The sequence below is a fragment of the Anticarsia gemmatalis genome, chromosome 6 (assembly GCF_050436995.1).
Source record: "Anticarsia gemmatalis isolate Benzon Research Colony breed Stoneville strain chromosome 6, ilAntGemm2 primary, whole genome shotgun sequence".
Taxonomy (NCBI): Eukaryota; Metazoa; Arthropoda; class Insecta; order Lepidoptera; family Erebidae; genus Anticarsia; species Anticarsia gemmatalis.
In genome coordinates, this window is record NC_134750.1 from 2,135,395 (window position 1) to 2,156,320 (window position 20,926).

The 20,926-nt window shown below is 35.2% G+C and overlaps 3 protein-coding genes across 3 annotated transcripts; all 3 read left to right on the forward strand.

The window, feature by feature from the left end:
* Nucleotides 1-10,702: 10,702 nt before the first annotated feature.
* On the forward strand, nucleotides 10,703-12,382 carry LOC142973817 (carcinine transporter-like). Its single transcript, XM_076115840.1, has one exon. The coding sequence runs from the start codon at nucleotides 10,703-10,705 to the stop codon at nucleotides 12,380-12,382; it is 1,680 nt and encodes a 559-aa protein (XP_075971955.1).
* Nucleotides 12,383-13,951: 1,569 nt separating this feature from the next.
* On the forward strand, nucleotides 13,952-16,090 carry LOC142973474 (carcinine transporter-like). The gene has a single exon (XM_076115190.1). It carries the CDS (start codon nucleotides 14,019-14,021, stop codon nucleotides 15,726-15,728), a length of 1,710 nt encoding a protein of 569 aa, XP_075971305.1. The 5' UTR covers nucleotides 13,952-14,018; the 3' UTR covers nucleotides 15,729-16,090.
* Nucleotides 16,091-16,858: 768 nt separating this feature from the next.
* On the forward strand, nucleotides 16,859-18,870 carry LOC142973476 (carcinine transporter-like). The gene has a single exon (XM_076115191.1). The coding sequence runs from the start codon at nucleotides 16,942-16,944 to the stop codon at nucleotides 18,655-18,657; it is 1,716 nt and encodes a 571-aa protein (XP_075971306.1). The 5' UTR covers nucleotides 16,859-16,941; the 3' UTR covers nucleotides 18,658-18,870.
* Nucleotides 18,871-20,926: the final 2,056 nt, after the last annotated feature.

The window sequence follows — 20,926 nt, forward strand, 5'->3', positions numbered from 1 at the left end:
GTATTATTTCCGACTGTTTTATTTTTTGTCTGATCTTATTTAAAAATATTGCAGTTTGCAGTTTTGTTTGTTTGTTTAAACGCGCTAATCTCAGGAATAATTTTTCGAATTGGACCAGTAGTCCAATTTGAAAAATTATTTCAGTGTTAGATAATCCATTTACTGAGGAAGGCTATAAGCTGTACAATCATCACGCTACAACCAAGAGGAGCAGAGTAGCAATAAAAAATGTTACAAAAACGGGGAAAATGTTGACTCATTCTATCTTATGTGACGCAAGCGAAGTTGCGCGGGTCAGCTAGTTAAAAATAACTTTGCAGGCACTATGTTATTTTCCATTCCAAAATCTTGATTTTGACTAGACAATAACACACAAGTCACAACTGATCATACCTACTTATCAACAAATGATAAAAAAAAACACTATAAACCAATTTCCCTCAAGAATATTTTACTACGCAAATTATTTCTGCCCACTATTATTTTCTCAAGTACCCCTAAGCCACTAACAAAGACCATATTTGCATACTCGTCCTCATATGTTCTAGAGCCCTTCAAAGGGTTCGAGTGGCTCGTTAAGTTCTAATAGCTGGCAGGTTTAAACCCAAACTTGAAGAACCCAGACTTAAATTGGATTAGTTGGGTTGTCGTTCTTTGATGTTTTGCCGGTGAGTTTTGACAACTTTATTGGGGAAAGTTTGTTTGTTCGAGTGACGTGTGGATTGGCATTCTGCGGGAGTGTCAGAGGTGGTGAAGTGTGTGTTTGAGTGTTTAGGACGCTTCGAATGTTTTTTACTGAGAACTGAAAAGTTGTTGCTGGATTTATGTATATCTTTTGTTACAAATCAAGGAGGCTATTGTGTATCTCAGTTGACAACAGTATATAAGACACAATTCTGTACATTGTTTCTGATACATGTCTGTACAGTAGTGTGGTATGTCAACGCTGCAATGTACTAAACAGTGTACACGAAAAGCATACGGTTCAGGCACTTAGATAGTTTCGATGTAAAAATCCTTTAGTAAGTCGTGTATTCTTTGTGAATTTCGGAACCATTTATGGTTTAGTTTCTGAAATCGTTTCGAAAAAGATTTGTTCAGACATCAAGGAAATACATAGTAACTAATTTTCAAATTTTCATTCCAAATAATGTCATTCAATGCGTAATACTTTTACTTGCCTCTAAAAGTCGGCATATATAAAAGAGTTCTCTTGTTGCTAACACGATAACACAGATGTTATCAAACATATAATCAGTAATATATCAACAAGATCTTTCTTTATTTATCTTGTTAGTTTACGAATACGGAAACTAATACACGATTACATCACGATAACAGTTACAGGTGAACCGTGGAAAGTTATGTCGGGCTGATGGATATATCTTTACTATATCTATGATTGTAAAGAGTTCAACTGTCTGTAGGGGGCAATGAATACAATGATAGAATGTATTGGTAGATTATTTTTATTTAATGCTAAATCATTATTGAACAGCATAGTAACATAAGACTTGCATAAGGCACAGCGATATAATTATATCTGGGTGATGCGTACATACAGCGTATTTTTTATTAGGGGGTGAAGCGCAATCCCGTGCTGTGGAACACCGATCAGGCCAAGAAAAAATGTTTCTAAAGCACGGTCAAAGGGTGATTGATGTATTATGAGTGAGAAAACACGGAGGATCAAGCTAGTTCTATCTAATCTTAGGATATTTGTATTAATATGTCATCATCTAATCTACTATAGTTATATGACTGTGGTTTTGCCTGTGTGAAAAACCTATATGTATTACACACCATTAAAATAATTGACAGCTCTATTTTGATTTCTACGCACTAAATAAAACTAAAACTGTGCTAAAACTTTCTTCGCAATCTGTACCAATTTATTGGAATCTAGTAGAAAAAGTTTCTAATGGAAGGTATCTATGTCGAATATGCAATCATCACAATGTATTGTCAAACAGTCCATTAAAACTGGACTGGTGGCGTAATGAAGTGCTAAAAATAAACAACCCCACCGCTGGACAATAAGTCTATTCCCGAAATGGATAAGGAACTTGGCCCGAGTCCACCCGTTAGACCAAGTAAAGGAAGAAAAGAAGAATTATCTGGCCAGCCACGTTATATCATGATGTACTCCTTCACGGTTAGTTAGTTTAGAATTCATTCGGTAGACATTACACAGACACAAACAAGATCAATTTCACAATATTAGATATACAACGTCTATTCGAGAGTCTGCTTCTGTGCTCACACGTGTATCCGTTGTATGATTAGAAACATAATCTGTCGAGATTTAACATAGAGATTAGTATAACCTTTGCACACCATCTTGTCATTCATTCATAGTTATCGAGAGATATTCAATTTAGTAGGATTTATAGATCTGTGCCGATTTGACTGAGATTTGATATGTAATATCTTCTTCCTGCATCGTCTGGTTAGTGGTCAAAATAATGTCATGGCTATTTTAGTCAGCTGATAGATTTTGGCGTGTTACCCTTTGTTAGAGCGAAGTGGAGGAGAAAGGTTAGGAAGGTCGACCCACTACCGTCTGGCATTTACAGAGAAGCACGAAAATCAGAGTCTCTCAACTAAAAGACCATATAATGTCCGAGGTAATCGTTGCTTAACGGATAAGCGTAACTAGACAGACAGACACCATGTGTGGTGGTAATTAATGTTACAAAAGATGGAAAGTGGTTGCGGTACGAGCTATAATTGTATTATTTGAAGTCTAGCCATTGCTTGAAGTCTAACTTGATGCTATAGTCATAAAGTACCACTGTCTCAAAAATCTCATCACCGCTTCTTTGGGCTTACTATCACAAATAAGCTTCTCGGGTCGAGCAAATAGGTATTGGTTTTTTCTAATATATATGTATAAGAATATTTATGAACTATGGAGTTTGGTGACTTGTCCGGTTATGGCAAAAGAGTCGTCGCTAATGTGTGGGACTATTAAAGTCTAAGAAATGATTATGGTAGAATAGAGGGCTCTCGTTATAGTGCCCACGCTTGGACACCCAAACAGATTTAAAGAAAGCACTAAAATAATCTTTGTAACGCCTTCTATTCCATAACGTATCTTTAATTCTTAGAAAGTTCCCATTGTTTCTAGTTTATTCACTATTTATACTACTTTATTTTTAGAGGTATGTCTACCTTGCATGTTTACTTGTTCTACGACAAAGTATATTGTATATTATGTAAGCCATTGTTATTAAGTAAATAAGTAATCACACGTGTATATTGTAAGGTACATAACAAATTATTAACAGTATGTTTATAGTATCTTGTTGATGTTTTAATTATTATGTTCGTTCATGTTACGCCTAATAAATGTTCATAAAATAAAGATTTTAATTTGAACTTAATTAGACATAATATTTTAGTAGGCCCTTTTAGATCAAAATTTTAGGGTTATTTTCTTTAAAAATACTAAATCAGGTATGATTGCCAGGTAGTCTTTTTATTATAACATAATTTTAACTTTCAACTCCCACAAAGCCCACGAAATAAAAAAAGTATTTGTATGGAAAGAGATGGGCAAAGTGCGGTTATTTCAAATTTAAGCTAAAGGGGTCTTAAGCGCAATCAGTAACTAGTACTTTATTTGCTGTACGATGGTTCGATCGAAGAAAAAAAAACACCCATTAATATCCCACTGCTGGGCAAAGGTCTCTTCCCAGAATGAGGAAGGGATTAGGCTTTAAGTCCACCACGCTGGCTAAGTGCGGGTTGGGGACTTTCGAAGAAAGAAATAGTTTACGACCTGCGGGCTCATCACGTATCTCAACTGACAATTAGTGTACGTCAGATTGATGGTCACTATTTAGTACATTGCTACTTTGGCGTACCATGTTAAACGCTATAATCTAAGGAAGAAAACAATGTACACCATGGTGTCGTTCAAATAGTTGTCAACTGAGATACGTGATAGCCCGTCAAATTTCTGGATGGAAAGCCTTATAAATTTCTTAATTTTTTTTTAAACAATAGCACTTATTACGCAGTGGTAGTCTTCTTTTATTTTATTTGTTTTTCTGTGTGCAATATATTATGTTGACAATAAACTACTAAAAGTAAGATTCCTAATGCTTCGATGTAAATATTGACAGACGTTTTGCACCCGGTGCTAGCGGGTGGTAAAGTGTCATTTTGACACATGTTTATCACCAATGGTGTTCAAAGTGCGGGTGATCGATGATGAGTTTGTATCGAATATTTAAATATGTTGTTTGTTTATGAAGATCGCTATCGGTGGAATAACTGGACATTTTGCACTCCTTTGAGATTTTTTTTGTAGCTGCTATCTTGAGGAAAACGTATGTTATTATTTAATACATTGGTCAAAGCATGCCTAAAGAGTAACACAGTTTTATTCAGTCCAATTCTGTGTCCTTCTTTTGGGCAAAAACTCTTAGATTTCCAAAACCTTCACTCGTTTTATTGCCTTTGACCATTCGTACGGGTTAAGTAGCCAGGTCATTTCCCTTAAAGCCTTCAAAGCTTAGACACTGATATTCGTAGTTGTTCAATAATAATAATGGCATTTTTATTGATTTCAGTCTGAAATAAAAGAATGAATAAAAAATATAGATCGCATTTCCTATCTTCCTGTACAACATTAAGACTCATTATAATTTTATTTTAATAGTTTTATTATTTGTAAACGGTGTGCTCACGTTTTCGCCGTGTGCCGACCACTACGCTTTGTGTGGGCTTAACTTTATATAAATTAACTAAATTACTTAAGACGAGAACAACTACGGAAATCATACATCATATATACAGGTTGATGTTTTTTTTTTTTTAATATTAAGTACACTTTGGTTTGAAGTTTGAAGATTCTTTAAGTTGAGTTTGGGGTGAAGAAAATAATAAAAGGTATTCACTAAAGGAATTTGTGGTATTTAAAATGCCAAGAATCGATAGTTTGACCGTACATTTTAAGTTTATGTTAACTAGTCCGATCAGGCAATTGTTCATAATATTGATAGCCCCGATACAGGCTGCGCCTAGTGGGGTTGTCGTAGTTATAAGCATAATGATGTCATTCTAGACTGATAATTATAATAAATGATTTTTTTTGAACCCTCTGTTTCGAGAGTCACAATTTCATTACAACTGTGCCGTGTGTCGTGGGTCTGTTTTAATTCCACACTATTTAAAAAAACAAATCACTTATTTTGACGACGATTAGGCTTATTGTTAACTAAACTAACAACTGCATATTTACTGTTGTACTTGATGGGGTAACGCACTATATTCAAAACAAGCCACGCTTGTGAATCTGTGTGCAAAAGACAAAATTTGGAACAAGCTGTTTATAGAGCATTTTGCACACCATAATAAATCTTGCCCGTTTATTTGTTAAAACTTTTATGAATGTAAATAACTGTACAAATACGTCGCAAGACAGTCGTATTAACTAAGATAATAGACACTTTGAAGTAACGTAAAATAATTTGTTTCTACCATAAAAAGTATTCAAGTAGCATTTTTAATAATAGGATTATTTATGGAGTTGCCAAGTATATAGGATAAAAGAATATGAAATGAAATCTTCAGCCAGTTAGACAGAAGACGCGGTCGCGAGACCACTCTTGTTTTATTGTAAATTGTTGTTATCAATTTCACAACTTTTATAAAATTTCTCTACTCAACACCTGACGAGTCTTTATGTATAAATTGCTAATGGTAATTCCGGCATCATATAATTTTTTTGTTACTTTTGTAGGGTTTAAATTTTCGGTAGTATTTTGTCCGAACTGAAAGTCAAAACTAAGATAATTAATTATCAAGCACCGTATGATAAACACTTTCTATTAACCGCGTTTTGGTATAATTTGACTGTAATTAAACGTAAATAAATTTCACCGTGCATAGATTCTCAACTCCGTCTTCTATAATTCGACTTATCAAGCCGAGTGCTATTATGGAAGGATTTAATATGCACTTATATGCTATAAGCCGCAACTCTAAGAGAAAGATTATCTTTTGTACAAGGTAGGTCCTATTGCTAGGTTAATCGCAGGTTGAAACCCGTAGAAATTAATTTAAATAAACTACTGATTCATTCCAGATGTATCTACTGTTATTGTATATCTTTAGTCCGTCATTGATTTGAATACAAGTAAAAACTAAATGTAACCTGAAAAGGTCAAGGAAATTGTTCTTGCTTGTTCTTTTTCTGTAAAAAATACACTTTCTTTCTTTAGTCTCTCGTTAAGATTATACAATTATTGCTGGCATTTCCATTTTTCCTATTATTTGGAGTTTATTATTTGTTGTCAGTCAGCAAAATTTGTTCAAATTCAATTTGCTGATGGTTGAAACTTTGTCAGATCAATTTATTGATAAACGATACTCCGACCAAAGTTATCCCAATGAAGTTACCGATATCGTACTGGAAGTTGTTTGTTTTTCCGTTTCTATATAATTTTATTGGCTTTCCGAAGTTATTTCAAAACTTAACAAAACGCAGTTAGAATTACAAACAGGAATATTGAAAGGAAGTAATTAAGTAAACAAAGTTTGCAACATAATACAATTAAATGAAGAAAATTAGAAACATTAAAAACACGATCCCATTTCTATCTGAAATAATGTGCGTATTTGAAATTAATGACTCCACGATTTGGTTAGTACTTGGTTAGACTTGCTACACACATATTCAGTTCGGCATTACCAAATCGGCCTAGCCGGGTGGCAAAACCGGATATGTGTATCTACACATATTCGTTTTTGCCACCCGGCTAGCATTTGGCGGATCATCTATCGGAGCATCTGCTCCGATCGGCACAAACCGAACCGAACGTGCGATCCTGTATATGTGAGTAGCAAGCGTGAGGTTTCATAATGTATCGATATAACAAAATAAATATTGAACTAAAATAATTATTATGCGTATGACTGCCGCTTTGAAATTCTTGCAAATGAAAAGTAATACTGCATTAGAATATTTTCTTCTTTATACTTACATAGAAACTGGTCTACAAAAGGTTCTCTTTGAAACTACAGCCTGTGTGGGTGAACTTCCGCTGCAACTAATTAGAAACTTTGTAAACGAGTGGTTAAAGAATAAACAAGCTCAATGTATGAAGGAGTATGTGTATGTAGGTATGTATGTCTTTTGAGCGTATCTGACGTCTAATGAAAGACATGGAAAACAAAAATAATCTTCTGAGAAACAGTGAATATAAATATAACCCATTACTGTCCCACTTCTAGATAATGGTCTACCTCCATAATGAGGTTATAACTTGACTGGACTTTGAGTCCACCAATCTGACCAAGTGAAGGTTGACGACTTTTCATACTATCTAGAACTAATGTACCTAAAGATCTTTAACCCCCGGTTTCTGACGTACATTTAGCGGTAGTTTATCTATTCAATAGCGTTAAAACTCATACAAAAAAAACGCTTTCGAATAGATAAACTACCGTTTAATGTACTCAGAAGCCGGGGGTAAGTCACTCAAGTTTTCGGCAAACTAACAGTTCTTTGCCTCGCTTAGGTTTTAAGAAAAGAAAGAAATTACACAGATCTTTTCTAAAATATCGATATGAAAACAACGCTCATAACAATATCGATACACTTTACATCCCTATTGGAAGTGGTGTCTGATTAATTGAATACAGGGCTTGGTTTTATTGTAGAACGTTTTAGTTCGATTGGCAACTTGTTTGACCTAGTCTACAGTTTCTAATTGTAGGTTTATGTGTGGGAGATGACAGGCTGAGCTAGTTTATAAGGTTAGACTAGAATAATAGCGTATGAAGTGAAATTTGGAGTAAGTATAAGGTAAATACTCGACGCCACTGGCTATATTTATAGATTACATATATTAAGCCGAGACTTAATACACCCTTTACGAAGCAATAACATACTGATAGCTGGTAATCAATAGTTTCTACAAATATTGAAGACGAAAGATTGCCAGTATTTAACAATATGACAAAAAAAAGTAAAATTAGAAAATAATTGAGGTTACTTACATGACATTTGTAGTTAATTTAATTTATGTTACCCCTTTCTAGGCTCAGGGGTGGTTTATTTTATGTTTAACTAGCTGACCCGCGCAACTTCGCTTGCGTCACCTAAGAGAATGGGTCAAAATTTTCCCCGTTTTTGTAACATTTTTCGTTGCTACTCCGCTCCTAATGACCGTAGCGTGATGTTATATAGCCTATAGCCTTCCTCGATAAATGGGCTATCTAACACTGAAAGAATTTTTCAAATCGGACCAGTAGTTCCTGAGATTAGCGCGTTCAAACAAACAAACAAACAAACTCTTCAGCTTTATTATATTAGTATAGATATCAGCTAACCTAAAAGTACTATATGAAAAACATTTTTTGTATTAGGTACCTTAAAACTTATACACTACCCTCATAACAAATAATGACAGTATTAAATAGCGGTGGTCCAAAATATATTCGATACAGACCGAATACACTTGCGACCAATAAAATTATACTTGCTGATTGTATGGTGACTAATTATTCTGGGAATGTATGGCATAAATAAGACGGCTCTCTTGGTGTTAAGAAAATGACTTACTTAGGTTATAGGATGAGGGGCCATTTTTTCCATCGCCTAATTACTTTACGTAACTAAAAGTTTTAAAGTAGATAATATCCAACGTTTGTAGAAATTGTGAAATTTTTCGTTGTAAAAAGTATTCTAACGATTAGTTGGTCGGTAATATAATAGAAACTACATAATATTAGACGGTTTATTTTAACAAAAATATTGATATTGAAAATTTTATTATACGTATACATCACATTGAATACAACCACTCATTTATACTTACCAATCTTGATAAATATTATTTTTAACTTGATTTTCAGTAACATATAAATTAGTTGATCTCGTTTCTATAACAGCGTTGACACGTGTTCTTACTCTTTAATCAACTCGAACGATCTAAACACTTGTGGGTTGCTGCGTAGACTGCTATACTAAATTCCGTTGAAATCACTGACTTACTATTTTACGGAAGTTATATGAAAATCATGTGGTTTCCTTCCCTTGCACACAAATGTTCTGTTTTAAAACCAATGGACCAATTACATAGCCATCACGACTAATTTTAATGATGTCCTATTTTTACGTAATAAGTATCTTTCAAATTATTATTGACCTAAAGTAAACAATGGATTTTAGATAAATGTTACAAAACAAATAAATGTGTTCAAATATTGTAATGATAACACAAGATCAGGTGTTCGACATTTATAGAGGAAGTTGCATCAGCATATTTTGACATTTTAGATAGTTCATGATTGCATCCGGCTTAGATAAAAGTCAAGTTATAGACAGATTGGTACTTAGAGATTAATAGTAACTATTGATAAAAGTAATTGTATGATTGTATGACATGGTGATAGTTCTTTACATGTACAGGAAAACGGTGATGTCATTACTTAAGAGACGTATAGGCTCAATAAATGATAACATTAATGGGAAAATTCATAGCATCAACATCAAAGACTTGAGTGTCTCTACTTTATCGAAATGAAAAATAAATAAGGTTCTCGGACCAAAAAAAAAATATAAACGTAAAATACGTCTTTTTGAGTCAAATTTAGACGACTTTAAAAACATAATCGAAAGAAACTTCGTAAAACACAAGCTCTTTTAGTAACCAAGTAAGTTGCACTATTATACCTATACAGTTTTCCTATCTGGCAAGCAATGCCTCATACAAATAGCAAAAGGTTACTTTAAAAGAGAATTTCAATGACAATACTTTTCTCCTAAATTTCGTACACGGCACTGTAAACGACATCAGATCTTAAGTGGCCATAACCGCGATACTTTTGTTATACACTGCGGGCCATATTTACTGCCAAATGTTATACCTCACCGTAAATAAGAAAGTTTATTGTTGGCACGAACTTTATGTGTACGTATAAGCCTAGACTTTGTTACTTATTGGTTTTCTGAAGTTGAAAACGGTGAGATGAATTATGATTAAAGCGACTCTCTTAGCTTTAGTAAAAATACTTATATAGTATAAACTTTAATGAAACATGTAATTGCTGTTCAGACATTATGCCACAAGCGTCGTTAAGTTGACAAACTAACAAGTCAACGGCAAACTACTTGACTCCGGTTAAAAGTTATAAAGTTTAAAGATTTAAAACTGAATTTTGCAAGGCAAGCGTGTATATGAAAAGTGCGCTTTGATTGCAAGCAAGAGCTATTAAAGTGTCACTTAAGAATGTGCAAATAAAATAATCTAAGCTGAAACTGTTACTAGCTGTAATTTAGTACTAATTTAGTTCTCTAATCTTTGTTATCGTTTATTATCCATGTATAAATAAATGTTTTCTTAAAATAGACGAATTTGACGCCACATACATATTTTTATCTTGTGTCCCTAATTCGGAAATCTCTGACACAATTTCATCATGTTGTTGCTTTCAAAATAAATAATCCCTATCATTAGTGAAGAGCCTTATTTTGTGTAATTAATATATCCGTTCACAAACATCAATCACGAATATATAGAATGTGCTGTGTGCAATTGGTCTTAGGAAGTCAAATAAAAAGCAACACGGATATTTCAATCATTTCACTACCAATTCTCTAAGAATATATATCAAGTAAAAAAACTATTTTTGATTTAATAATTAAATTAAAATGGTAGTCGATAAATCTGAGAGAAATATAAAAATGACTCGGGAAGAAGAAAATAAAATCACTTTTGACGATTTGCTGTCGTCTGCAGGAGAAATGGGACTTTATCAATGGACATTATTCTTTGCTTCACTCCCGTTCTACGCCTTTGGCGCATTCGTGTACTTCTCCCAGATCTTCTTGACTGAAGTGTCTCCAAACCATTGGTGCTGGATATCACAGCTCGAAAACTTCACTGACTTTCAACGCAGAAATCTCGGAGTGCCTAAAGACGAAAATTCAAAGTTTGGATACTCGCAATGTGAAATGTATGACGTTAATTGGACTGCAGTGTTAGCAACGGGACAAACACCTGATCAAACTTGGAAAACAATGCCGTGCCAATATGGATGGGAGTTCAATAAGACTGAAATACCGTACTCTACTATAGGAAGTGAGTTAGAGTGGGTTTGTGATAAAGATAGTTACCAAGCAACAGCTCAAGCAATGTTCTTCGTTGGCTCAATAGTCGGGGGATTTCTTTTCGGATGGGTTTCTGATCGTTTTGGAAGAATACCAGCTGCAATAACAAGTTGCCTGGTCGGCTGTATCGGTGGATTTAGCAGCACTTTTGCAAGGAACCTTATCCAGTTTTCTGCCGCAAGATTTATAATGGGAATGTCATGCGACACCAGTATGGTCATGGCATATCTAATCATTTTAGAATACGTAGCGCCAAAATATAGGACACTATTGGCAAATATGTCTTCTGGTATATTCTACACGTTCTTCGCCGTGTTACTCCCGTGGATTGCTAAGTATTGCGGTCACTGGAAAACAGTATCTCTCGTCACAAGCCTTCCTCTAGGCTTGGCAGTATTTACAAAATTTATTTTACCAGAAAGTCCAATGTGGTTGCTATCTAAAGGACGCGTGGATGAAGCAGTAGAAAAAGTACTTACTATTGGTCGAATTAATAAGAAAGAAGTACCAAAGAAGATGATTCAACAGTTCAAACTATCTGTAACCAGTTCAAAGGAATTGCCGAATGAAAATTGGTCTGAACTTTTTAAAAGGCCTTGTGTACGAAATGTTTTTATCCTAGTATGTTTAGAGTACATGTGTGCAAATATTATATTTGATGGACTTGTAAGAAGTGTTGGACAGTTAGAATTTGATTTCTTCGTATCATTTTCATTGGTGTCCGTAACTGAGTGCCCTTCTTTGGTGATTATAGCTTTTGTCATGGACTATACGGGACGAAGGTGGTTGTGTATTGTTTTTATGATTGTAAGTGGTGTTTTCTGTTTCTTAGCCATATTTGCTCGTGGTGTTCAAACAGTGATATGTGCAGTTATTGCTAGGTTTGCAATCAATACTGCGTATTCTACTATTGCACAATGGGCTCCGGAACTCTTGCCAACGTCTGTTCGAGGATCGGGAGTAGCTATAGTACATATTTGTGGATATGTAGCAACGTTTTTGTCACCGTACATTGTGTATCTACAGGTGTACATACATTGGTTACCTCTTGCTGTGCTTGGTGTCACCGCAATACTTGCCGTGATGATCGCGGTTATATTGCCAGAGACAGCGGTAAATGGTATGCCACAAACCTTTGATGATGCTGAAGAGATGACAAAGAACCAAAAGCTGTGGACGCTTCCATTCCTAGAAATGCGAAAGGAAAAGACAAAAAGAGAACAGATCAATAAAAACTATGAACTTGAAATGTGAGAGACAGGTTTAAAGGTTGGCAATCGTTTTACAATCTAAAGGAAGCTAATGTGTAATTTTTCTATATTTGGTTGGTTGAAAATACTAGCAGCTAAAGTAACGTATTCAAATAAAGCTATGCTGTTTTTTTACATGTGTAATTTAATAGCAAATAAAGAGTGTCCAGCGAATAAATACTTTTTACCTACTTCTCGCTTTTCTATTCCTCTATATTTTGATGATGCTAAGATTAAATTGGCGATACACAAATAATACATGCGTGAATAAATCTTCTCAGTTTAGTCAAAATTATGTTTGAAACATATTAAGAAAAAAAATATGACATGCAAAAATAAGTACTTAAGTAAATTCAAAAATATTTTTTGAAAATAACGCAATCGGAACCAGTGCTACTGTTCACAATTTTATCTTAACATATGATATAACTTACGATATGGAGATTTATAACACTTTAAATACACATCAGATTTGCGAAAATTCCCATATCTCGTGCATCGGGATGTCCCTCTATCTAAGGCGCTGTCTCCACAAGCGAGAGAATCGCGGCGATATTATCGTCGAGCCACGTATTTCTATACACTCTCTATGGAACCGTCGCCACACGGCGATAATATCGCCGCGATACGACGAGTGTCAACGAGCGTGCAAAACGTCAATACAACGTCGCTAGTCGGCCGCGACAAGCAGCGAGTCCGCCGCGCGATCGCGACGAGCGCGCAGCGAGCGCGCTGTCAAATGCAGCGTCCAAATATAGAAAAAAATATTTTCAATGTTGCCTCTTGTTTCTAGAAGCTTTTTAAACAAGGAAAACGCGGGAATACCGTTACGAGTCGCCGCGGAATCTCTGCGATTCCGTTACGACTCGCGACGATACGCGGCGGAATTATCGCTCGTTCGTGGAGATTGTCCGACGATACAAGGGCGGACTCGTCGCGATTCTCTCGCCCGTGGAGACAGCGCTTAAGTATGATAATCACGGATCGTCTTGTTTACAAGACAAGTAGTTAAACTCTTAAATAAAATAATGAGTATCGCCAAGAGCATTTTAATGATTCTTAGTTCCGGATCTCGAAAACGATTCAAGTATTTTTTTTTTTAATCTTTGACATTCTAATATACTAATAATAACTAACATACCTGACAGAGGTTAGCAGGCAGGACTTACTATTACTTATTGGCACTGAGGTGCTATTGCACCTCAGTGCCAAAGGGTTTCTAAAGGGTTAAACCCCAAACTAGTAAGTAATCACTGAGAATATCATTGGCATTAAAGAAAAGTCTCTTTTACGAGGATAAGAAAATCTTCACGAATTAGCTGTATTTCTCGCTCGTACTTTCAATTCAGGGATTTGGACTAACTCTGTTCTCACATAGAAGTCCCCTGTAATGTAGCAAATACATGAACCTCACAAATTATCTTGAAATGTGTTAGCATTTTACATATTTTATCAGTTTATCTCCCGCGAAATATTGAGATAATCTCGCATTAAGATCAGTCGTATCTGTAGTACGTTAAATAAAAGGCCGGATTAAAATGCTTCCGATCATTTTAATCTTATTTGTCCGTGGGGACAAACAGTAGACATAGTGATCATGTAAGAAAGTACTTATTATAAATAAACAAAACGAAATAAAAATGGCAGGAAACAAAGATATTGAAAAGAAACAAGATAAAGAAGATGAAGTCAAATTCGACGATCTGTTATCGGCTGCTGGAGAGCTGGGATATTATCAATTTGGACTTTTCATGGCTTCGTTTCCCTTCTACGCTTTCGGAGTGTTCGTGTATTACTCTCAGATGTTCATAACAGAAGTACCAGCGAACCATTGGTGCAATATTCCGGAGCTAGAAAACTTCACAGCCATAGAACGCAGAGATCTTGGTATACCTAAAGACAATTCTGTGTTTGGATATTCACAATGTAAGATGTACGATGTCGATTGGGCTGAAGTACTTGCAACAGGACAGGAACCAGACCCAACATGGAATATTGTACCTTGTCAACACGGATGGGAATTCAATAAGACTGAAATACCATACCCTACTATAGGAACTGATTATGAGTGGGTTTGCAGCAAGAACAGTTTCCAGGCTACAGCTCAAGCAATATTTTTCCTTGGGTCCATGGTCGGAGGGCTTACTTTTGGATGGGTAGCTGATCGCTTCGGAAGATTACCAGCAGTTATGCTCAGCTGCTTCGCGGGCTGTGTGGGCGGCGTCGCCAGCACTTTCGCTAGGAATCTCATAGAATTTTCCGCTGCAAGATTTGTTATGGGTATGTCAAGCGACACATGCATGATCATGGCATATGTTATTATTCTAGAATACATTGCACCTAAATACAGAACACTGGTAGCAAACATGTCGTTTGCTATATTTTACGCTTTATCTGCGACTGTGCTACCCTGGATTGCGTTGGCCTGCGGTCATTGGAGGACTATTTGTATGGTAACAAGTTTACCATTAATTCTCGGAGTTTTAGCGAAATTCTTTTTACCAGAAAGCGCTATGTGGCTGTTATCTAAAGGAAGAGTTGATGATGCCGTCAACAAAGTACTGAATATCAGTCGTATTAACAAAAAGGAAGTACCAGCGAAGATGATAGAGAAATTTAAAATATCCATGGCTAGTAGTGCAAAGAAAGAGGAAGAAAATATGAGCTGGCTGGAAATCTTCCGGCGACCAATCGTAAGGAAAGTGTTCATTCTAGTTTGTTTACTAGCTATGTGCTGTGATATCGTGTTTGACGGACTTATTAGGAACGTAGGACAATTAGAATTCGACTATTTCATGTCCTTCTCATTGATGTCGTTTACAGAATTCCCTTCTGTAGTAATAGTTGCTTTGATAATGGACAAAATTGGTAGGAGGTGGATGTGTATAATATTCATGGCTGTTACTTGTATATTCTGTATTATCGGAGTATCAACTGGCGGTATGACTACTGTTGTATTTGTGATATTAGCAAGGTTTTGTATAAATATGGCGTACACCGCTACCCAGCAATGGGGACCGGAACTTTTGCCTACATGCGTGAGAGGGTCAGGAGTAGCAGTCATTCACATTTGTGGGTACTTAGCTAACTTTATGTCTCCATACATCGTGTATACAAAAGTGTACATCTACTGGCTTCCCTTCGCTGTGCTAGGTGCTACGGCTGGTCTAGGAATGTTCATAGCTTTTAATTTGCCAGAGACGGCTATTAGTGGAATGCCTCAGACATTTGAAGATGCTGAAGAGTTAACTAGGAACCAAAAGAACTGGTCTATGCCGTTCCTGGTTGAAAGACAGAAGAAGAAAGAACAACGAGGACAGGTTAATCAAAGTTTTGAAGCTGAATCTTAATGGTCTAAGATTTCGTAGTGAACGAGATTATGATTAATAATGCTATTGAATGTTTATCTCTGCTTGTGTTTTGAAGTCTAATATTTATTGAAACAGTGGAAAGGTGTGACTATTGCTAAAAGTCTTAGAGTCAATTCAGGGTCATATTGAATTTTACAGTCACTGTCAGTTGAGATTATTTCTATGCACAGATAATAGCAAAACATTTATGATGCTAGTGTAATGTGAACCTCGGTAAATCGGGAGTATCGTCGTAGTAATATTTAATTTTATAATCTAGTGAAATTTCTTTATGTTGTACATATTTCTATTCTTAAGCTGTATTTAATTGTTAGCTATAAAAATAGATTTAGACATACCTTGTATCCAAAATATACGATTAATATTTTTTATATGTTTGATTAAATCTGCGAACCTTCAATGCAACTATCGGATCTGAAATATTTTGACTACGTGCAACAAAATAGTTTCTATTGCATAATTAACTTACTTACTATTAAATACTTAAAGAATTACACAGGTTATTAATCTACCTTCACAGTTAAAGAGATTACCCCCTACAAACCCATTCATGAATAAGCGTTAATCTTGTTTCCAACCAAACTATGTCGGTTGCTCAGTGTAGTGACAATACCACTACATGTTGTTTGAACTGCATAATCACGCTGTGTACTTGTTTTATCATTTTATCTCTGTATAAATATGTTGTCTTAAGAAACCCATACGTCACAAAATTTGATGGATATGATCCAAAAATAGCACTCGTCGTTTTTTGGTATCCAAGGTCTATTCACGAAAATAGTGTTTAAGTAAGTTATAAGACCAGTAAATTGGAATGATAGTTTAAAGGTTATCTACATAAAATCTCTGAGTAAATATTAGTTGCCAAAATACATAATTTTGTTCAAAGCGTTGGCAAACTAACCTATCCAATACTTGCCACGCCCTCCATCACGTGGGAGGTTCTATAATCCCCTCATTATTTCATAAGACCTTTGTCAACGGAGAGCCTCCGTAATACTACTTAATAAATGCGTAGTCTTCCGCAAACACGTGTAGTTTTCGCTCACTATCTCGGAACTACGCTTAGCAAAATAAAAGGCGCTACCGATCTTTTCTTAATTAGTTCAGTCCAATTAGTCGCAGGAGACGCATCAAGGGAATTTATTTATAGTAATTTATTGACATTGATAAAAATAGTTAAATTATAAACATGACTGCTGACAAGGCTGTGAGAGAAATCGAAATTAAATTAGACAAGACGAAAGATAAAGTCGAATATGACGATTTACTGTCGTCAGCAGGGGAATTGGGACTTTACCAATGGATCGTATTTATTTCGTCGTTCCCCTTTTACGCTTTCGGAGTATTTGTATACTTATCACAAATGTTTATAACTGAAGTGTCACCCAACCATTGGTGCAGGATACCAGGATTGGAAAACTTCACCGATCTACAAAGACGGGACCTTGGAGTACCTAAAGATAACTCGGTATTTGGATATTCGCAATGTGAGATGTATGACGTAAATTGGACTGAAGTGTTAACAACAGGTCAACAACCTGATAAAAACTGGAAAATAATACCATGTCAATATGGATGGGAGTTTAATAAGTCTGAAATACCGTATCCTACAATAGGTAGTGATTTTGAATGGGTATGTGGAAAGAGTAGTTATCAAGCCACGGCTCAAGCGATATTTTTCGTCGGGTCCATCACCGGTGGGTTCCTCTTCGGATGGATTGCTGATCGCTTTGGAAGACTACCAGCTACCATAATTAGTTGCGTTTTTGCTGCTGTAGGTGGCACCGCCAGCAGTTTCGCCCGGAATCTCATAGAATTCTCAGCTGCAAGATTTATTATGGGAATGGCTTGTGATACATGTATGGTGATGCCATACCTTCTAATTTTAGAATATATTGCACCCAGGTACAGGACGCTTATAGCGAATTTATCGTTTGCTGTTTTCTACTCTGCAACTGCAACCGCACTACCGTGGATTGCTCTAGCCTGTGGTCACTGGAAAACGATCTGTCTAGCTACTAGTGTACCTATGATTCTGGGAGTATTAGCAAAATTCTTTTTACCAGAAAGTCCGATGTGGTTATTGTCTAAAGGACGTATAGACGAAGCTGTTGGGAAAGTGCTTGTAATTGGTCGGATTAATAAGAAAGAAGTGCCACCGGGAATGATACAGCAATTTAAGTCAACTATGGCCAACGTTAAGGAAGAACAAAATCACAGTGCCTTAGAAATATTTAAAAGACCAGCTGTCAGGAGGATGTTTATCCTGGCTTGTTTGGAGTACATGTGCTGCACAGTAGCATTTGATGGCTTGATTCGATCTATCGGACAATTGGAGTATGATTTCTTCGTATCATTTACATTGATGGCAATTACCGAGTTCCCATCGGTTCTATTAATAGCTTTATTCATGGACTATACAGGTAGACGCTGGCTTTGTATCGTTTGTTTAGCTATAAGCAGTGTCTTTTGTGTTCTTGCAGCGTTCGCTAGTGGTACAAATACTGTGATATTCGCTGTTGTAGCTAGATTTGGAATCAATGTTGGTTATTCTGCTATAACACAATGGGCTCCTGAGGTACTGCCTACTTCAGTACGAGGATCGGGAGTAGCTATAGTACATATATCAGGATATGTAGCATCATTCCTATCACCATATATTGTGTACTTGAAAGAGTATATTTTCTGGCTGCCATTGGTGGTTGTGGGTTGTATAAATATGTTTGGAGTGTTGATCGCTTTTCTGTTGCCTGAGACTACACTGAATGGAATGCCACAAACGTTTGAAGATGCCGAAGTACTGGCAAGAAATCGTGGACTATGGAAATTGCCGTTTTTGGAAACTAGAAAAGAAAAGAAGAAGCTGAAAGGAGAATCTAACCAAGCCTTCCGCTTGGATACGTGAAGTGTTCTACGTTTAATATCATGGTTGAATACTTCCCATAATTTATATTGTCTTCAATATTATCTGATCTAATCTCTCCCTGATTTTATAAAGCAAAGATTGACATAAAATTCATCGTTATTCTGAAATTTATCTGTATCATCAATATTGATTGAGTACATATTTCAAATTTATAAACGTTTTCAAATATTTGTACAATAACTTTGCAAAATATACAAATACACAAACCACATTACGATTTTTATTAAATGACCTGATTGCCAAGTTCAAACACTATATTCGCAAAATTCTCTAACTGCCACATATAATTTTGTTAATTTAGTACAACTAAGTCCTTTTTATCTCATTAAGTTTGAAATAAAACATAAAATACTTTAGTCATTTTGCTGTAATTATGATGAAATATTTGATGACGCGACAATATAATGACGTATATATTTTTCATGCAATATAGGATTAGGCATTTGTATGTCAGCTCACCGGTGGATGATGAACACGAGAATGTTACATGTATATATATCCGAGAGTCACAAATCTGTTAATATTTTGGTGTAGTGCCAGATTCACGCGTTACGAGAAATTATATAGGCCTTCCAATCACGCCACTTGATACGGTCTTGCGGTTGTCCCATCCATTGCAGTCCTACAATTTAACGATTTATGATTAACTCAGAGTAATTTTGAGGCTGGTTGAACAAATTAACTTTTAAAAGTAATTATGTTTATCTAGTCATAGTACAGCAAATAATTTAAAAGCAAAATGAATAAGTGTCTCTAGGTGTATAAGTAACATCCTCGTCTTCGTAACTAACCATCTTTCTTTATTACTATAATTCTAAAAAAAATATGAATGAGAGAGTCAAAACAGAAAACGTTTATACAAAGTCTAACTTTTAAACAAATATCGAAAGACTCCAAAAAGAATATCCACCCATCGTCTAGACGTTCTTAAGATAACTCAAACTGAATCGATATACAGTGCACATAGAACATTGTAAGATTTGCATAAATTACTATCTGTAACTATCGGATGCGCACCGAGACATAACTTGTGTTAGCTTTGATGGTTAGATTCAATCAATGTACTACGTCATATTAAATTAATACCTTCGAAGTTGCTTTGTGTGACAATTGTGGATTGAATATAATATATTGTAGAAACTATGACGCTCAGTGAGGAGGATTTTAGTATTGCGGGTTTAATTTAGGAGTTAGAGCTTTTGTATATCTATTATTATATTAATGTGTGTTGTATGGACTAATTGTTGTTAGTTATTATAGTGGTATATTTTGGTAGTGTTTAGGTCCTTCTCTAATGATTTTATATAGGAAGATTGAATGAATGTAAAGTGTATTGAGAGCGACTTTTTACATGTAAGAAAAAAAGGTGCAGAAAACCCAATAATCATTTTAATGGTATCAAGATGAGGACTTGTTATTAGATTTCATTATTTAGTTCTAGTGGCCAGTAAAGGGAGATGTCGTAGTATAATTAAGTACTTCATACACTCAACTAAACAATGGGATCTCTTCTTGCACTAATTTAAAAAAAACCTAAGTATTTATTTTTTTTGTTTCTCTTGTCAACTGGTTTCTGTTTACCCTTATGGGATGGGGACGTGATATAATGTATGTATGTATGTATGTATGTATAATTGCAGTATTTTAAGGCACAATCTATTAGAAATATTTCTACGAAACGCCTGTCATAATACACTCTACATTTATTTCTCCATCGCGGAATAATTTAGTTTGCTATCTTTATGAGGAAGTTATTCACAGCGCACAAAAAATTTTCACTTGAATCAACTTCTACAATGTGAGAACAAGATCTAGGATGTTTCCTTTCATTGAAGTCCATACCTATTATAGTAAGGTTTTCCTTCTAGTGAGTTCAAATATATTATTTTCAACTGTTCCGGTTTAGCAAGATTACATTTGAATATTCTTAGGTGTTCTAACCGTTTATTTCTTAAATTATTTATGGATTTTAAAGAGGCAGAATACGACATAATTTTCATACAGTGATGATGAATATTTATTTGATAAGAAACAAAATATTTTACAACATAATTCATTCTGATGCCCGTCACAAGAAATAAATCTTCATAGACACATTTAAACAATAGGTTTAAACTACTACTAATATTTTTTCCCACAAGGAAAATAATAAGTCAAATGTAGTCAAAAATTAATCATTTCTGAGTCAAGCTACCAATTGTTTAATTTTATTTTGGGGAATTAAACTTCCAATGGCGCGATTCTCTAC

Excerpts from the sequence above, each read along its gene's own strand:
- LOC142973817 (XM_076115840.1), top strand. The coding sequence starts at position 10,703 with ATGACTCGGGAAGAAGAAAATAAAATCACTTTTGACGATTTGCTGTCG.
- LOC142973474 (XM_076115190.1), top strand. The coding sequence starts at position 14,019 with ATGGCAGGAAACAAAGATATTGAAAAGAAACAAGATAAAGAAGATGAA.
- LOC142973476 (XM_076115191.1), top strand. The coding sequence starts at position 16,942 with ATGACTGCTGACAAGGCTGTGAGAGAAATCGAAATTAAATTAGACAAG.